Below are 16,847 nucleotides of genomic sequence, written 5' to 3'. Positions count from 1 at the left end.
ATTTAATTATATTAAAATAATCTATTTACATCACTCACATTTGCAAAAGGCATAGCAACGCAAGAATGAAGTAAATAACCATAGCATTAAATCCATCACATAACAAAATCAGAGGTATGTCCAAATACCAGATACCCAGATAAAATCGTAAAACACACTGTCATCTCAAAATGGCATCATCATGCAATATGATTAACTGAACAACATAGTAGTCTAATATCTATGATACTGGAATCAAAGAGTAACATTTGACCCTCAGGTCATCTCAAATGTAAACATAACATGAGTAACAAATATCTCTCTAATCAGAATGTAACAAGGTAAATGTTCGCAACACATAACCCAATAATCTCACATGAACAATCCATTTAATTACTTGCGCATTTAATAATGATTGATTACTCTGCATTAAAAAGGCATTTAAAACACATAAGCAAACACAGTCATAAACATGACTAACCACTGCTACAGGAACCTAGTCCAATGTAGCATGGTAATGGTACACAGTGCAATCTCTGCACATAGCTCAGGGTAATCATGGAACAACCTCATGATACCACATCGATCCTGGTAATCACTGGCACAAACCTCAGTGAACCAAAAATCACATCATAATCTCAAAGATCAGTCAAAAGCATAATCAAAGCAACTGATAAAGAAACATAAACCCAAAAACCTCAATAGTGTAGACCACTCAGGGTCACAATCATGATCTATCACAACAAAAGATCAGCAAGGGTGCATCCATCAGGACGACTTACAAAAGTCAAATGGGAGAGGCACTACAGTTTACTTTCCTATTGTATTTTGAACAATCCTTGGGATTGGGGATGAACCCACAATGTAGTATGAGAAGCACTAAGTTGTTATCCCAAATTTTTGATGGGGTTGAGGACAAACCCTTCATGTAGTATGGTATGCACCAAATCCTCTTCCCAACTATTCACTAGTGAAAAAGATGAGGAAAAGGAATATGGCCCATGGTGTGGTGTGCAATACATTGACATTTCCTTTCTCTTGGATGGACAATGGATGGGGTATGGTAAACCATTGTATATGTAAGATATACGCTATTATATATATGCGATGCCTATACAACCCCATAACTAATGTGTTTTTTATTCATTTATAATCCAATTACTATTGTCTTTTGATGTATATTGGAGCTACTCACTGTGTATTGCGTGCATGTCAAAGATTTCAATTTTGTGAATTCTTGTGAAGTGTATTCAAGCTAGTCCTTTGTGTAGATGCGATGTATGCTCTAGATAATCATATATGTGTGATTTGTGATATAAGTCGTATACATATGTGTAAGTTGGTACATCTAATTTGATTGGAAATAATAGGTATCAATGAACACTTCATGACAATGTATATCTTTAATTGTGATAGGACTAACTTCATAGATTCCCTTAATTAACATTTAGGGTTTAAAAAAGATATAAAAATATATCATCAAATGTGAACAATGAAGCCTCTGACTTCCCATGAGAGAAAACATAGGCAAGGTCATAATGAATGAATGGCTTAGGTCTAGGTCTAGATGACCCTAATTATGAAAGCTAAATTCTACCATCAAATTGTTAGGACCATGGTGAACAAAAGAGTTTTAAAATCACCAATTATAAATCAAATGGAGGGTGCTTGGTTGATCAAGTTAATGATTATGATCAAGAAAAAAAGAAAGTAGTGGTCAAGGCGTGAATTATAACAAAACCTTAGAGCTAAAGGATATCTATAATATCAAATGATCAACCCCTTCCCATATTTAGCAACCAATGTGGTTATTGACTTAATAAGCCACCTCTAAGTCATAGTAATTAATGAATTTTAATAGGCATTTTATGTCTACTCCTTGTCCATTTTTCCTACCACCACCAACAAGGGTTAGCACATCACATACTAGACAAATGACTCTAAATTTTAGCTTTCACTGCAATCAACCCTTTTACGTTGACGCATATCCACTTTATAAAACCACTTGCCAAGCATGAAATTCTACTTATACATCATGATTTTGTTAGTTACGTTTAATTATAATAACACTAATTGTAATTATATTCTTTATTTATACTAGGACAAATGGTTTGTATGCGAGCAAAAATAATTGAAGAAAAGAATAGTAGAAGAAAGTAATAAATGAGAGCAATGTTATCACGGAGAAAGCAATGAAGATGATTTTTGAGAAAAAAACATTTTTGGTAAGTCTTACTAAGTCTGATTATATTATTATAAATTGATGAAATTTTCTAATTTTAGTTAATTTCTCCAATTCTTACTAAATTTTATAGAGTCAAATTCAATTTTTATTTTTTAAATTTTGAAAAGAAATGTTATTTGATGCGGTTTTGCATAATAGTGAAAATTTAATGATTTTTGGTTTTTCTTAAAGAAAACTTATGTAATTGTAGTGATTTAATTTTGGTTCAGCTTATTTTTAATTTTTTTAAATACCTTGTTTTTGGTCGTGTAAAGCATTAAACTAATGGGATTTTGGGTCTGAAAAATCTTGCTCAAATTTGTAAAGCTAAGAAAGCTTGGTACACTATTTATTATCTCGAGGAAAATTCTAATCAATTTTGTGAGGTGAGAAAATTTAATGCTAGTTTCTAATTTATCAATGACTTTGATTAGTTTTTTTTAAAACTAAAATTTGGCACATTTAGCTATCTTATTAGAAATCATGTCCATTTTTGTAAAGGTGGTGAAAATGGAACATTTATAGCTATGTTCATCCAAAATCTGACTAAAACTTGTAAACTTGGTGTATTTATTACAATACTCTAAATTTGATGCATGTACTTATCTTGTGAAAAATCTTTGTATGAGAGAATACATAGGCTAAATGATATCTATAATAACAAGGGGCAAATTCTACAAAACAAAAAATAAAGTAGTGGTCAAGGGGCAAATTCTACAAAACCTTAGAGCTAAAGGATATCTATAATAACATATGATCAACCCCTTCCCATATTTAGCAACCAATGTGTTTATTGACTTAATAAGCCACCTCTAAGTAGTAGTAATTAATGAAGTTTAATGGGCATTTTATGTCTAGTCCTTGTCCATTTTCCCTACCACCACTAACAAGAGTTAGCACATCACATACTAGACAAATGACTTTGAATTTTAGCTTTCACTACAAGCAACCCTTTTACTTTGACGCATAGCCACTTGATAAAACCACTTGTCGAGCATGACATTCTTTTTATACCTCATGAATTTTCTAGTTAGGTTAAATAATAATGCTAATTGTAATTCTATTCTTTATTTATAATAGGACAAATGGTTTTGTATGTAAGCAAAAATAATTCAAGAAAATAATAGTAGAAGAAAGTAATAATAATTGTTACTAGTAATATGGTAAGAAATTTAATTTTTATGATATTTGATTTTTAACCCCTCTTTTTTGAGGATTATAGAATTGGGGCACTCTTAAATAGTTGAGAGGAAAATTGAACCAATATAATTTTGAATAAATAAGAGCAGTTTTTTCCTAGAGAAAGTAATGAAGATGATTTTTGAGGAAAACATTTTTTGATTGAACTCTGATTATATTATTATAAACTGATGATATTCTTCTAATTTTAGTTAATTTCTCCAATTCTTATTAAAATTTATAGAGTCAAAATTAATTTTGTTTGAATTTTAATTTTGAAAATTTTGGAAAAAAATGTTGTTTGATGTGGTTTTGCATAACTATGAAAATTTAATGATTTTTGGTTTTTCTTAAAGAAATCTTATGTATGTGTAGTAATTTAATTTTAGTACAACTTATTTTCAATTTTTTAAAGTACCTTGTTTTTTGTCGTGTAAAGCAATTTAAACTAATGACATTTTAGGTTTGAAAAATCTTGCTCAAATTTGTAAAGCTGAGAAAGTTTAGTACATTGTTTATTATCTTGAGGAAAATTCTAATTAGTTTTGTGAGGTGAGGAAATTTAATGCTAGTTCTAATTTATCAATGACTTTGATCAGTTTTTTTTGAACTAAAATTTGATACATTTAGCCATCTTATCAGAAATCGTGTCCTTTTTGTAAAGGTTGCGAAAAGGGAACATTTATAACTATGTTCATCCAAAATCTGACTAAAACTTGTAAAGTTGTTGTATTTATTACAATACTCTAAATTTGATACATTAACTTATCTTGTGGAAAATCTTTGTATGAGAGAATACATAGGGAAGGTCATCATGAATGAATGGCTCAGGTCTAGGTCTAGATGAACCTAATTATGAAAGCTAAATTCTACCATCAAGTTGTCAAGACCATGGTGAACAAAAGAGTTTTAAAATCACCATTTCTAAATCAAATGAAGGGTGTTTGGTTGATTAAGTTCATGATTATGATCAAGCAAAAAAGAAAGTAGTGGTCAAGGGGTAAATTCTACAAAGCTTAGAGCTAAAGGATATCTATAATATCATATGAACAGTTTCTCATATTTAGCAACCAATGTGGTTATTGACTTAATAGGCCATCTCTAAGTAATAGTAATTAATGAAGTTTAATGGGCTTTTTTTTGTCTATTCTTTGTCCATTTTCCCTACCACCACAAACAAGGGTTAGCACATCGTATGCAAGACAAATGACTGAATTTTAGCTTTCATTGCAAGCAACCCTTTTACTTTGACACATAGCCACTTGATAAAACCACTTGCCAAGCATGGCGATCTACTTATGATTTTGCTAGTTAAGTTCAGAAATAATAATAAGGATAATTGTAATTTTATTCTTTATTTATAACAAGTGGTTTTGTATGAAAGCAAAAATAATTGATAAAACCAAATAATATCTAAGAAAGTAATAACAATAATTACTATTAATATGGTAAGAAATTTGTTTTTTAATGATATTTGTCTTTTTTAAGGATTATACAATTAAAGCACTCTTGAATGTTTGAGAGGAAAATTAAACCAATATAATTTTGAATAAATAAGAGCAGTTTTTTTCTAATGATTTTGAATAATTTTTGGTTTTTCTTATAGAAATCTTATGCAAGTGTATAGCCATTTAATTTTGGTACAGTTTATTTTTATAAAATATCTTAATTTTTTTGTCCTGTAAAGTTGTAATTTTGGTACAGTTTATTTTTTTAAAATATCTTAGTTTTTTTGTCCTGTAAAGTTGTAAACTTATGACATTTTAGGTCTGAAAAATGTTGCTCAAATTTGTACAGCCGAGAAAGCTTGGTACATTGTTTATTATCTTGAAAAAAAATTTAATCAATTTTGTGAGGTGAGGAAATTTAATGCTAGTTTCTAATTTATCAATGATTTTGATCAAGTTTTCTGAACTAAAATTTGGTACATTTTAGCCATCTTATCAGAAATGGTGTCCATTTAATAAATGTGGTGAAAATGTTCATACAAAATCCTGCCAAAGTAAAGCATAAAGCTGTTGTGTTTTAAGAGTTTTTTTTTCGAGTCTTACCGAATTCTGTATTTTTAGTCTTGCAGTCGAAAGTTTTGGCCAGTTGCGAAAGCTATTTTATTGGAGATTTTCGTCAACTTATGAAATCTTAGCTCGTTTCGAAAATATTGCTCAATGTTGTTCAGTTTTAGCTGCATTAACCACTTTGTAAAATGACTCGTTAAATTTTGAAATTTTGGCGTTCTGCTCATCATTTATCAATCTTCTCATTAAATTTTCATGATTTTGTAGAGATCCTTATTAATTGTTGTAAATTTGATGCATAATTTAGCTATTTTGGTACTAGGGTCATTTTAAAAAAAAGTTGATGAATCAGAACGCTTCTTAAGTATTAAGAGCTCATTTTGTATTACCCGTAGTTTGAAATTTTCTATCGACATTTCTTCTTCAAGCCCGACCCATTCAGCGCTTTTCAGCAGTTCAACTTTGTAAGTTTTAAATTTGTTGATAAAGATTTTTGTATTTTTAGCTAATCCTGTCATTTTAACTAAATTTTGAGCTGTTCAATCGAAAATCTCGTTGAATTAGCGAAATCCGTTTAAATTTGTATGCTGCAGTTTCTGAGCTGATTTTGCTCGAAAAATTTGTGATCTTCCCTTTTATTCCGATCGGTTTTCGGCACAATCAATGGTGAATGCAAAGATTTGGATAGGAAATTTGCTCATATAGTTTTACAAATCTCTTATAGATTTTTGAAATTTTAAAAATATTACAATTTTAAAATCTCATCGTTTAATCCTAGCTGTTTTTTCAAAACATTATAACGAAACACATTCTTTCGTCTTGTATATTTCTTCTATTCTGTTAAGCCCTAGTGTTGAAACCCTCATTTTAAACTCCATGATCTTTTCTCAGCCATGCAAATAATACTCTTTTTTCAACTGTTTTGAACAGAAATGCCTCTATTCTTGCCATCCCCGGCCCCCTTTTTTAAGAACTCTTTAACTGTTTTATGCCTTGCTGTGTTTATGTAGTATCGTGCCACCTTTCTACATTTTCAAGGTTTGCATTCAAAACTTGTGCATACCGCGATCTTTGTAGGTCTGATTTGATGGTAAATGAATGTTGTCTTTCAACGTCCGAGTATATTTTGATCCAATTTAATGTAGCTTGACACACTCCATTGTCTCTGCGTTGAACTTTGTGGCTCGTGTTCTGAAATTTCGCATGGTACTTTGACCACAGCATAAGCTCAAATATGTAGTTGTTTTCTAAAATTTCCCATGGTACTTTGTCCGCAGCATAAGTTCAAATATGTAGTTGTGTTCTGAAATTTCCCATGGTACATTGTCCACAGTATAAGTTTATCTATGCAGCTGCGTTCTGATATAATGCCATGGTACTTTGTCTACGGCTCAAGTTCAAATATGCAAAATTGCACAAAGTTGACGGAATAAAAATTAGCTGTTATGCATTTATATCAAGCTTTAAAATTTCACATTGATATTTTTAGACTTCAAAGTTGTGGCAAAGTCGTTAAGCTTTATTGTGCTCAATGGCAACTCAGCAGCTTACTACACGCAATTTGTTGAAGCTGTGGATACTGATTGGTTCATACGACAGGGAAGGTGCAAAATAGAACCATTATAGCTGAAATAGCTTATGGAGACAAAGTGCATTAATATTAAGACTTGGATAGAGTGTAATGGGAACTATACCAATTCATTTGGTGGAACATTCTACAATTTTCAATGTAAGTGAAGAAGCTTGAGTTTTTATTTGTACATAGGTTGCAGATTTCAGTTAAATATAAATGATCTGTATACATCTTGCAGATAGAATTGATTGTCATGAATAAGAAGTTGGGGAGTTAAACTAAATGGTCAATGGTTAGTTCACCAAAACCATATGGTAGTATGGTAACTACACGAGAGATTCCACATGGTAGTATGGTAACTACAGGAGAGATTTAAAGATTTGACAATGATTAGAGAGGATCTTGCAAGGTTATTCTGTTGTAAATCTTAAGTTTAATACATTATCAGCAAACATTGTTAAAGATGCTCAAGATAGTCCCTTTCCAATATGATGCATGATATTATTGGCTGGTTGTTTTGGCCTTAAAGATTCGCGGCTTTCAAGCAGGGAATGATACAAGTTTTTAGTGAAGAGCCAATCATCAAGGATGTCTTTTGGATGCAAGATTCCCCAAGCTTCAATGTGGCATAATGTGAAGACATCAATAAAGGAACCTAATTTTTTGAAGGGCTTTGAATATTTTCAATGGATTCACCATAGAAGAGAAGTTCTCTTCTCTGTTGGGTGTTTCAGCCTATTGCTTTTTGGTGTTATACTGATTCATGTTGTGATAGAAGGATTAAGACTGTCCTTTGTAGTTCCATGGGCAATTGCTGGATGCCTTTCTATTATGCTCTTTATTTGTCTTTTTCTATACTATGAAGGGAGTCAAATAGTTTGTTGTTGTGTTTCATGGACATTGCTTCATGTGGTCTCTGTTTTATGGTTCATTGATAATTCTTCTGGTAAAAGTCCTTTGAGCAACAATGTTTCAAGGTGGGATCTGCAGTACATTGATTTTTCTCTTCTCATAGCTCTTCCCTTTTTGTTATCACAATCTTTGTATTTGACAGCTGAAGCCTCTTCTTTTGGAATCTTTGGACTTTCATGTGTATACTTCTTTGTCTTAGTAGCAGTTAACTCATTTATGTCTGCCTACTTTTTTTCTCCCCAAGCTTTTAATGTTTTAGGGATCACGTGTTTTTTCGCTTTTATAGCCCTTTTAAGAGGATATTTGAGAAGGGAATCAGACAAACAACTGTATGTGACAACCAAGGCACTGGAAGAGTCTCTTTCAAAATGCAGGTTGAAAGAGAGTAAAGCAATTCAAACATTCCAAAAGAACAAGGCGGAACACCCAGAGAAGATAGATCACATGAAGCAATTCTTAAATTTCATTTTTCATGAAATAAGAGGTAGGTATAAAGATTAGATGAATGTACTATTTTTAATTTTCCCTCTTTCCTTTAACAAAGATTCTAATCTTAGCAAAGAAGCTCACCAGAGATAACTCCTGCAGTACCTTTTAATGCTGTCGTGCTGGGTATTGGCCATATGCTTGCAAGTAACCTTTCTGACGAACATCAGGAGATTCTTCAGATGATGGATGCTTCATCATCTTGCATGATCCGGATTTTGAATGATGTGCTTGACATGGGTTAGTGCTCTTTATCTTATGCTTTAAAAAAATGTTTCCAATAGCTATTTAGTTCAGTCTCTACAATCTTGTCTACATAAAAACAATTTTTTTAAAAGGATGTCTTTATTTGCATCTTTTCTTTTCAATAGTTGTTTAGGTCTAATCATTGCCTCCTCTTTTGGGCTATTCTACCGAGTTCTTTAGAACTCCCTCTTTTACCTGGTTGGGCTTGGTTTCAATCTTGGTTTAAGGTTATGATGGCTTGAGGTTTGCCCTGGGTTCTTGACCCAAGCATGTCCTACTGGAAGGCAACAAAAAAAATATCAATCCTCGATTTCTTGTAATTTCAAAAAAGAAAAGAGCAAAATATTTACCAACCCCAATATGGACTTAAACTGATCATTGTTTACTTATTGCTTTAAAACTATGTAGCCTTAATTATTTTTACTGGTTAGATTTTTCAAAGTTATTCCTAGTTTTCTAAAGAATGAAGACCTGTATAGAAATAATAAGGAATTGTTGGTGTGGAGTCAAAAGCCTAAATTTGAGCTTAATAACAGAGCCTCTACTTGTCATCTTTCCTTTGTATTGTGAGAGGAAATGTGACAAGGACACAACATATGGACCCTATGAGAGCCATCAAATCTAGGCCCTTGGTCTTCTCGTTCCTACATCCTCCTATCCTAAGACTCCATGGAAAATAGCTTATTTTTTTCAAATATAAACAAGTAAATAGATTGCAAATTCTTCAATTGACTATACTTTTCTTTTCAGTGAATTTTGAATTTATGAATATTTTTCTTTTCGTAAATTAAGTATTTTAATATTTTATTAGTGGCAATTTTGGCTTATTTCTTGTTTGTATAATTTGAGCATTATTATATATACATATATGTGCAAGTGTGTACTCAAACCTATACTTGTACCCATCCCCATACTAGGATCAACTACTTAGTGTTTTATTGTGTTTTGATGTGATCTTCAACTCTTGGATGGAGTTAATGTTGTAGTTGTTAAAAAAATGTGAGTGTAGGTAAAATTGAAGCTGGAAAACTTCATCTTGAAAAGCAACCTTTCAAGATGGGAGAGCTCGTAAGTTCTTTAGTATGTGCTTTCAAAGATATATTTGATTCAAAAGGAATCAAGTTTTGCATATGCATAGATGATGCAACAAAGCAGCTTCTTTCTCATCATGAACTGATAGGAGACAAGCATCGTCTACGCCAGGTAATCCTACTATGGTCTTGTAGGATATTTTGGTAAAACCTTGCTATTATGCAGCTTTTGCATGTTAAAGAATTCAATTATTAATGACTATGCACATAACTAATGTTTTTAGTAGATTTCAATCGTAGCAAATCAAATATTTTATTATTATAGGATCTTTCAGCTGACTGCTTTGAGATCTCTCAAAAAGTTGTTTTCTGAAGGTTTATTTATTCTTAATACTCTTGACATCAAACTTAACTATTAGTCTCATCATAGTTCAGAGGCACTGACTTTTCATGATTGTACTACATTTTGCTGATATTTTAAAAGTATCATTAAGGGTAGTTGTGATGTTTCAATCTCAAATGAATGCATTGCTTGTACTTCTTGAGTATTTTTACTCCAATAATATTGTGATTCTGTTTAAGTGATGATTCATTTCCTGGCAATAGATTGTATCCTAACAATATTTGTGTATGATAACTGTGCTTTACGGAAAAAATGGTGTTGTTAATATCAAGGGTCAAGGGTGTATTCATGTCATTTCATGATTTAGTTGTGTATCTAGGCTTTTGCAGTTTGGTATTATAGGAAGAAACAAAATGGTTGTCAATTTTTAATACAGTCAAATCTTAAGCTAATCTAAATCAGTCGGCATTTGATTTCTCAAAATGCTACAGGTTCTTGCTAATTATCTCTCCAATGCTTCAAAATTTACTCCTTGCAATGGAAAAGTTAGACTTCACATAGTCTGCAATGGCACATTTACTGAAGATCCTTCCTGTATGGAACCCCTTCAAACAGAGGGTGTGCAGAGATGCAAGTTTTGCTCTTGTAATGGAAAAGATAAAAGGAGTATCAATAAACAGAAAACCTTTGCAAATATAACTCTGTCTGTTGAGGATACTGGCATAGGTATCAGCAATGAAGATAGAGCAAAGCTTTTTTTACCTTACACTCAGTTTAAAGGAGCAGGTTCAGTCCAGGGTGGTTGTGGAACAGGTCTTGGACTTTGTTTTGCTAAAAAGTATGTATCAGCACTTTTCAAATTTTGTTTTCCTCAACTCTTACCAGTTTTCATGCAATATTGGATTTATTGATTCATTGGAATAAAATAAGCAAAATTGAAGTTTTGTAGCTTGAAATGTTTTATTCCTCTCTTGCAGGATTGCTGAATTATCTGGAGGCACAGTTGCAGTTCAATCCGAGGTTGGTAAAGGGAGTACATTCTCATTGAAGATGCCTTTTGAGCTTTGTGAATCTGTAATTGAAGATGGAGAGGTAGGGAAAAAACGATTTGACATACAGATAGATGGGAAAGGATTGGATGCCACAATATCTGAAAATAAATATGCTGATTATTCGGTGATTGGCAACAAGCCAAAGGTATTGATTGTGGAGGATAATCAAGTCAATCGGAAGATATTGAAGAAACTGGTAGCAAGCTTCAATCTTGATTGTGATGATGTGGAGAATGGGAAAAAAGCAGTTGATCTGTGTCGTAATGGGTGTTCATATGACATGATTTTTATTGACAAAGAGATGCCTGTTATGAATGGTTTAGAGGTAGAAGTATATTTCTGTCTACTCATGCAATTCTTGTTATTTTTAAGTTGGAGAAGATGAATATTTGTGCACTAACAATAAGAATTGAGAATTGATAAAAAGATAAAGGGGATTAAGTCCTCTGGCTACTGCCTACTTGGCATACGGGACCTCTGTCAGAGCAATAAAACTATTTACACTACATCTACACATATTAGTTTCATTGTACTGAGCATTGGTAACAGGCCTAAACCCTTGGAGAGGTCAGGAAAGATACATATATCGCATCCTCCATTAAAATCAGGACAATTTTGTCATCCACCCTTACATCTCGAGAAAAACTTCTTGCTCACTTTATGATCACAAACTTGGGTATCTAAGCAATCCAATCTCAAGACATAAGAGTTATTAAAAAATGGCACATTATTCTTGTGGGTAGTTTGCATCCATTGGCTACACTAGGAATCAACGTTGTTGGTATTTTGAACCCAATTTGCTTCTTTAGGCTATTGGCATTTGTATTGATCAGGTTCCACCATACAGATATTTTTTGGATGTCTCTCCCCACCGTCTTCCCAGCTGGATGGAAAGAAATTTACTATCAATAAACTCACGGTCACTTCCACCTCTCCCTCACTCTCAGCTGCAAGATGCCTTTAAATATGGGGTATTAATCATAGGTTGTTGATGGCACCATTAGCCAGCTCAACCATCTTAAAAATCTATGCCCCAATGGTTTGAGGATTTGTTTTGGCCTGTTCAAGGTTTACTCCCATGAGTATTTAGTTGAGATAAACCACCATGTTTCTCGAAGGTAAACTGCAGTAGGATATATCATCTACAACGAGATTAATTACAGGTACTTCTATTTGTACAGAGATTTGGAAGTTTCATATACACCATTTGTTTTATCTCTGACCAAATATGATTTCGATTTTTGCTCCCAAAGACTGTCAATTTCATTATAGAGCATTGCATATATATAGTATGCTTCCTCTCAACAACAAAGGCCATCTACGGTGTCATGGAAATAGATCACATGATAATGTTCATTTCCAACCTTGGTCTCCAGATTTAGTCTTCATTAAATCCTTATTTCCCTTGAGGGGTGCTCATTGTATGATCATTTGTATTTGTACTTAGATAATGGGGTCAGAGTTTATGTATTTTGAATCTGTTTCATTGGCTATGCTACTATATTTAAAGTTTAGCTTTTAAGTTTTCACCTTAGTTCGTAGGTTTCTTATTACCCTGATACAGTTTAAATGTAACTGAATGTACTTTGAGGTCAACTATCATACATTCCTCACTCTTTGACAATATTAATGTCTTTCTTTCTGTCATTCAACATACTGAACAAAATAAAGCAGTCTTTTTTGCGACCATGGTCAAGCTTTTGAGATTATCAAAGGCATTGATATGGGTGGGATGATTCTTCAGGGACACCAGTCCACCATTATGCGACACATTTTAAGATTTCTTCCTTGACCATGATTCCACAACTAGCATCATAGAGATCTCTTATTCCACTTTCTTAGTAAACTTGAAATTAATCTAGCTTTGTGTGTCAAAGAAATCTTCTGTTTGTGAATTTCCCAAGGCACTCATTTCAAATCTCGATAAGGTCCAATGAACATCTTGTAATACTAAAAATTTTGACAGCTCCCTACATCAACTTCAAACACCCTTTTCCAACAAGTTTATGTATGTGATAGGAATGCTTTATAAGAAATATCTTCTTCTACAAAAATATATTTGTTGGCTCTTTCTTGAGTTCATTTTTACCTTCCACACAGTACTCAAGTAGTTGGCTACACTATCCGTACACACCCGCTTCCAACTTAATGTGGTCAAGGGTTGTGAGCCCACTAAATGACGCGAGGATTGATTTGTCTTTTCTTAAATCATTTTGTTGATTAAGTATTTTATTTTATTTATATATTTTTTGTTTTCTAATTTTTTGTTTTCCATTGTGTTTGAAGCAGGCAACTAAGAAGTTGCGGGCTATGGGCTTAAAAATGCCAATTGTGGGATTAACTGGCCATGCATTGGATAGTGGTAGAAATCAGTTTCTTGCAGCTGGTGTTGATGACTTCTTTATAAAACCCATATCAAGGAATCAGCTGGTTAAGCTTCTAGAGGAACACAACCTGATTGCTCAGTCAAAGAACTAACAGCTTAGAGTAGCATGATTTCATAGCTTAAAGAGATGGAAATTTTGGTAAGAATCCATTTTCAACAGAAGTAGTTTGAAGATCTCTTACAAGTGTTAAGCCATGCATTACTAACTTTGGATATGGAAGTACCTCATGAATTTCTTGTAACAAATAAAGGACAAACTTGTCCCATTGGGGCACATATAACATACAGGATAAGTAAGGGATTGCAAGTCTCAAAGAAAGCTTGAATAGAGCTTTGCGCCCCTGCTGACTGTCACAGAAGTTGCCAGAATTGGAATATGTAAATATTAAAGTTTTGTACCCCTGTCAACTGTCAAAGAATTTACCACACAAAATTGCAACACGTATATGTTCAATTGTGACCCTTCTCTTTCAATAAAGGTTTTCTTTAGAAGGTTTATCTTGAAGTTTGAAGGTTGCTGATCTCCCAAGAATATCAGATTACAAGTTATATGTTATGTAATTAACATACTAAAACAAATGTTACATAGATGTTTGGATTCAATGGCGAAGTGGTTAAGACACCATTTAGAAGCATTAAAATAGCCATGTCCTAAGTTTTGGCTACTTAACTGCTCTTTTAGCTATGCATAAATATGAAATTTTTAATATGAAAACAAATCATGCGCACAATGTACCATTGCGAATTCTGTGACAAAATCTGGTCTAGTTCTTCCCAAGACTGATAATGTCTAGTAGGGCCATTCTGCAAGACACCAGCATTTTATAAATTTATTAACGTTTGCTCTGCAGGCCCCAGCCTCTTCTGCAATCCTCTGCAGACTTCCTCAACCTGGAACTACTTGCTTGACTTTCTCCATCATAAGAAATTCCTCTTCTTTCTCCTTATCCACAATCAATAAAACAAAATACAATTCTTCAAGCAGGGCAGCTGAACCTCTAATGGCTGTTTGTGTCACTGTCAACATGTAATCTTCTGTTCTCCTCTCTGAGAATGAAGAAGAAAGTTTGGGTAGCTGGTGTGAATGCAGAGATTGGATGGCTGTGCCTAAGGAAGATAACAGAGGTAATTCCATGTATGCCATCATGGCCATGATTGTTATAGCAAAAAACATACATAATCAATGATCTCTTCTAAGAGCCTTTACATGTCAGAGTAAACAAGCTTTACAAAGAGGACGGATGATAGCAGAGCAGCAGAAAAGTTATGACCCAGATTTGATTTGGGCTTGGAAACAATCACATCTGAAACGATCACAAGTTGCAGTGGCTGTCACATTTATAATACGGAATCAGATCATAGCAGCTGTCACATTTGTAATGCAAACTTTTAATGAAAGACAGGATCAAAGCCTTATGTACCCAATAATCTAGTATGATAAATTTATGACAGATATATTTTTATGTTCATTCTTTGTATAGGACAGTAATGAAGTGAAATTAACATATCCTTGTTTTTTAAAAAGCCTTGATTTTGGTTTTGTAAAGCTGTAAATTTATGGCGATTTTAAGTATGTGAAGACTATTGCTCAATTTTGTAAAAGCCGAGATAGTTTTGTAGATTGTTGATTATCTTGAAGAAAATTTTAATCAGTTTGGTCAAGTTGAAGAAAATTTAATGCTAGTTTCTTAATTATCCATTATTTTGATCAATTTTTTACAGCTAAAAATTTGGTACACTTTGGCTGTCTTATTGGAAATCTTGTCCGTTTTTGTAAAGAGGGTGAAAACAGGAACATTTAAAGCTATGTTCAGCTAAAATCCTACGAAAACTAGTAAAGTTGCTGTCTTTGTTACATTACTCTAAAGTTGATACATATAGTTATCTTGTGGAAATCTTCAGATATCTGTTGCGTATTTAAAAGTTTTTTTTGAAAGCCTTGTAGTCGAATATCTTGGCCAGTTGTGAGAGTGTGAGAAGTTTCATCAATGACTGAAAGTTGGTGCACTTTAAGCATGTTTGCATGGGTACCCCTGGGATATGTACGGGGAACTAGTATGCATACCCAAGTACCGGGTACTCAGTGGAGAGCATCATAATGAAGGACCTTGATTAATATGTCTGATTATTGTTTCAATTTTCTATTTGTGTATCAGCTTGCTGTTTATCAGGCCTATTTCAATATGTAATAACTTATCAGTTTGAAACTTTGATACTGTATGACATTTCAATTTGTGTATTTAATGATAATCTTCAAAGTTAATGTTATACAATACTTACTAGTTATACAATTTGTGTATTATATCTTTTCAGGTTTTCTATAAAATACTATAATTATATTAAAAAAATTGATGTGCTCAAAGTAACCCCTCTCCTATTTTGAAAAATATGTACCTGTATCCATCTCCAAGGCATCCAAGTACCCCCGTCTCCAAGGCATCCAAGTACCCCTGTCTCCATGCAACCTTGACTTTAAGGTGTTTTGTCGATGATGTGCTCAATTCGAAAGTCCATAGTAGATTCTGCAATTTGGGTGAGTATGTTGTACAATTTATGATATTTTAGCCTGTTTCAAAATCTTGCTCAATGTTGTTCAATTTTAGCTGTGTGCTCAAAAATTGTTTTGAATTTGACCAATATTTAACTATTTTGTTAAGTTCTATTAGTTTTGAAAACATTTGAGCTCTGCTTACCACTATCAATTTTCTTATAAAATTTTCATGGCTCCGTAGACACTATTATTAATTTTTCTAAATTTGATGCCTTATTTAGATATTTGGTAAAACAAGGGTAAAATAAATTTAAAATTTTGATGATTCAGAGTGCTTCTCATATAGTGAGAGCTCAATCTATATCACTGTAGTTTGAATTTTTCTAGCGATATTTCTTCTTCAAGCCTGACTCCTTTAGCACTTTTCAGTGGTTCAGTTTTTAAGTTCTAAAATTACTGTTTCCATGTTGTTTGTTGAGAAATATTCATTTTTAGCTATTCCTGTTATTTTATCTAAATATTGGGACATTCAATCGAAAATCTCCTTGAATTATTAAAAGCCATTTATATTTTGTTAGCAAACAGATTGGTCCTTCAGTGATAACTGTGGAAAATGACTCAAAATGGCAGAAGGAAGGACTAATCAGCACTAACAGTTGGAGAGATTGCTGGTTGGATTAGCACTTTTCCTGTAAATTTTAGAGGTACAGCTCTGTCTTGTTTTGCTGGGTTTTGCTTTAAACCATGGAGCAGGAAAGACAAACTAACATTTGATCATTACCAGGGCATGAATGTGGTCAGAGAGTTAGGAATAAAGAAAGGGAAACTAATAACTTGAAGATCATTCATTGCCACACCCACAAGTGATAAAACAATGGAAAGATTGGCATTCCAATTCAGATGTAATACCTACTTTAAGCTCAAAGACCT

The 16,847-nt window shown here is 32.9% G+C and overlaps 1 protein-coding gene across 6 annotated transcripts in view; it reads left to right on the top strand.

Annotated features, from left to right (window-relative positions):
• The first annotated feature begins 5,118 nt into the window (after positions 1-5,118).
• LOC149580673 (uncharacterized) overlaps positions 5,119-16,847 on the top strand; it is a 28,332-nt gene continuing 16,603 nt past the window's right edge. Inside the window, exons 1-8 of one of the 6 annotated variants that reach the window (XM_089792677.1) lie at positions 5,119-5,238; positions 6,997-7,126; positions 7,209-8,366; positions 8,471-8,608; positions 9,624-9,817; positions 10,480-10,826; positions 10,966-11,365; positions 13,330-14,950. In XM_089792677.1, the coding sequence (XP_089648803.1) occupies positions 7,559-8,366; positions 8,471-8,608; positions 9,624-9,817; positions 10,480-10,826; positions 10,966-11,365; positions 13,330-13,518 (2,076 nt within the window). In that variant the 5' untranslated portion in view covers positions 5,119-5,238; positions 6,997-7,126; positions 7,209-7,558 and the 3' untranslated portion in view covers positions 13,519-14,950. Of the gene's footprint in view, positions 5,239-5,337; positions 8,367-8,470; positions 8,609-9,623; positions 9,818-10,479; positions 10,827-10,965; positions 11,366-13,329; positions 14,951-16,547; positions 16,622-16,847 lie in introns of those variants that run through there. The other 5 variants (XM_089792684.1, XM_089792670.1, XM_089792700.1 and 2 more) reach the window with 5 other exon arrangements.

This window comes from Cupressus sempervirens, chromosome 1 (assembly GCF_028749045.1).
Source record: "Cupressus sempervirens isolate cs-2001-9-10 chromosome 1, ASM2874904v1, whole genome shotgun sequence".
Taxonomy (NCBI): Eukaryota; Viridiplantae; Streptophyta; class Pinopsida; order Cupressales; family Cupressaceae; genus Cupressus; species Cupressus sempervirens.
The sequence above is the reverse complement of the archived record's forward strand: the minus strand, read 5'-3'. Positions and strand labels throughout refer to the sequence as shown.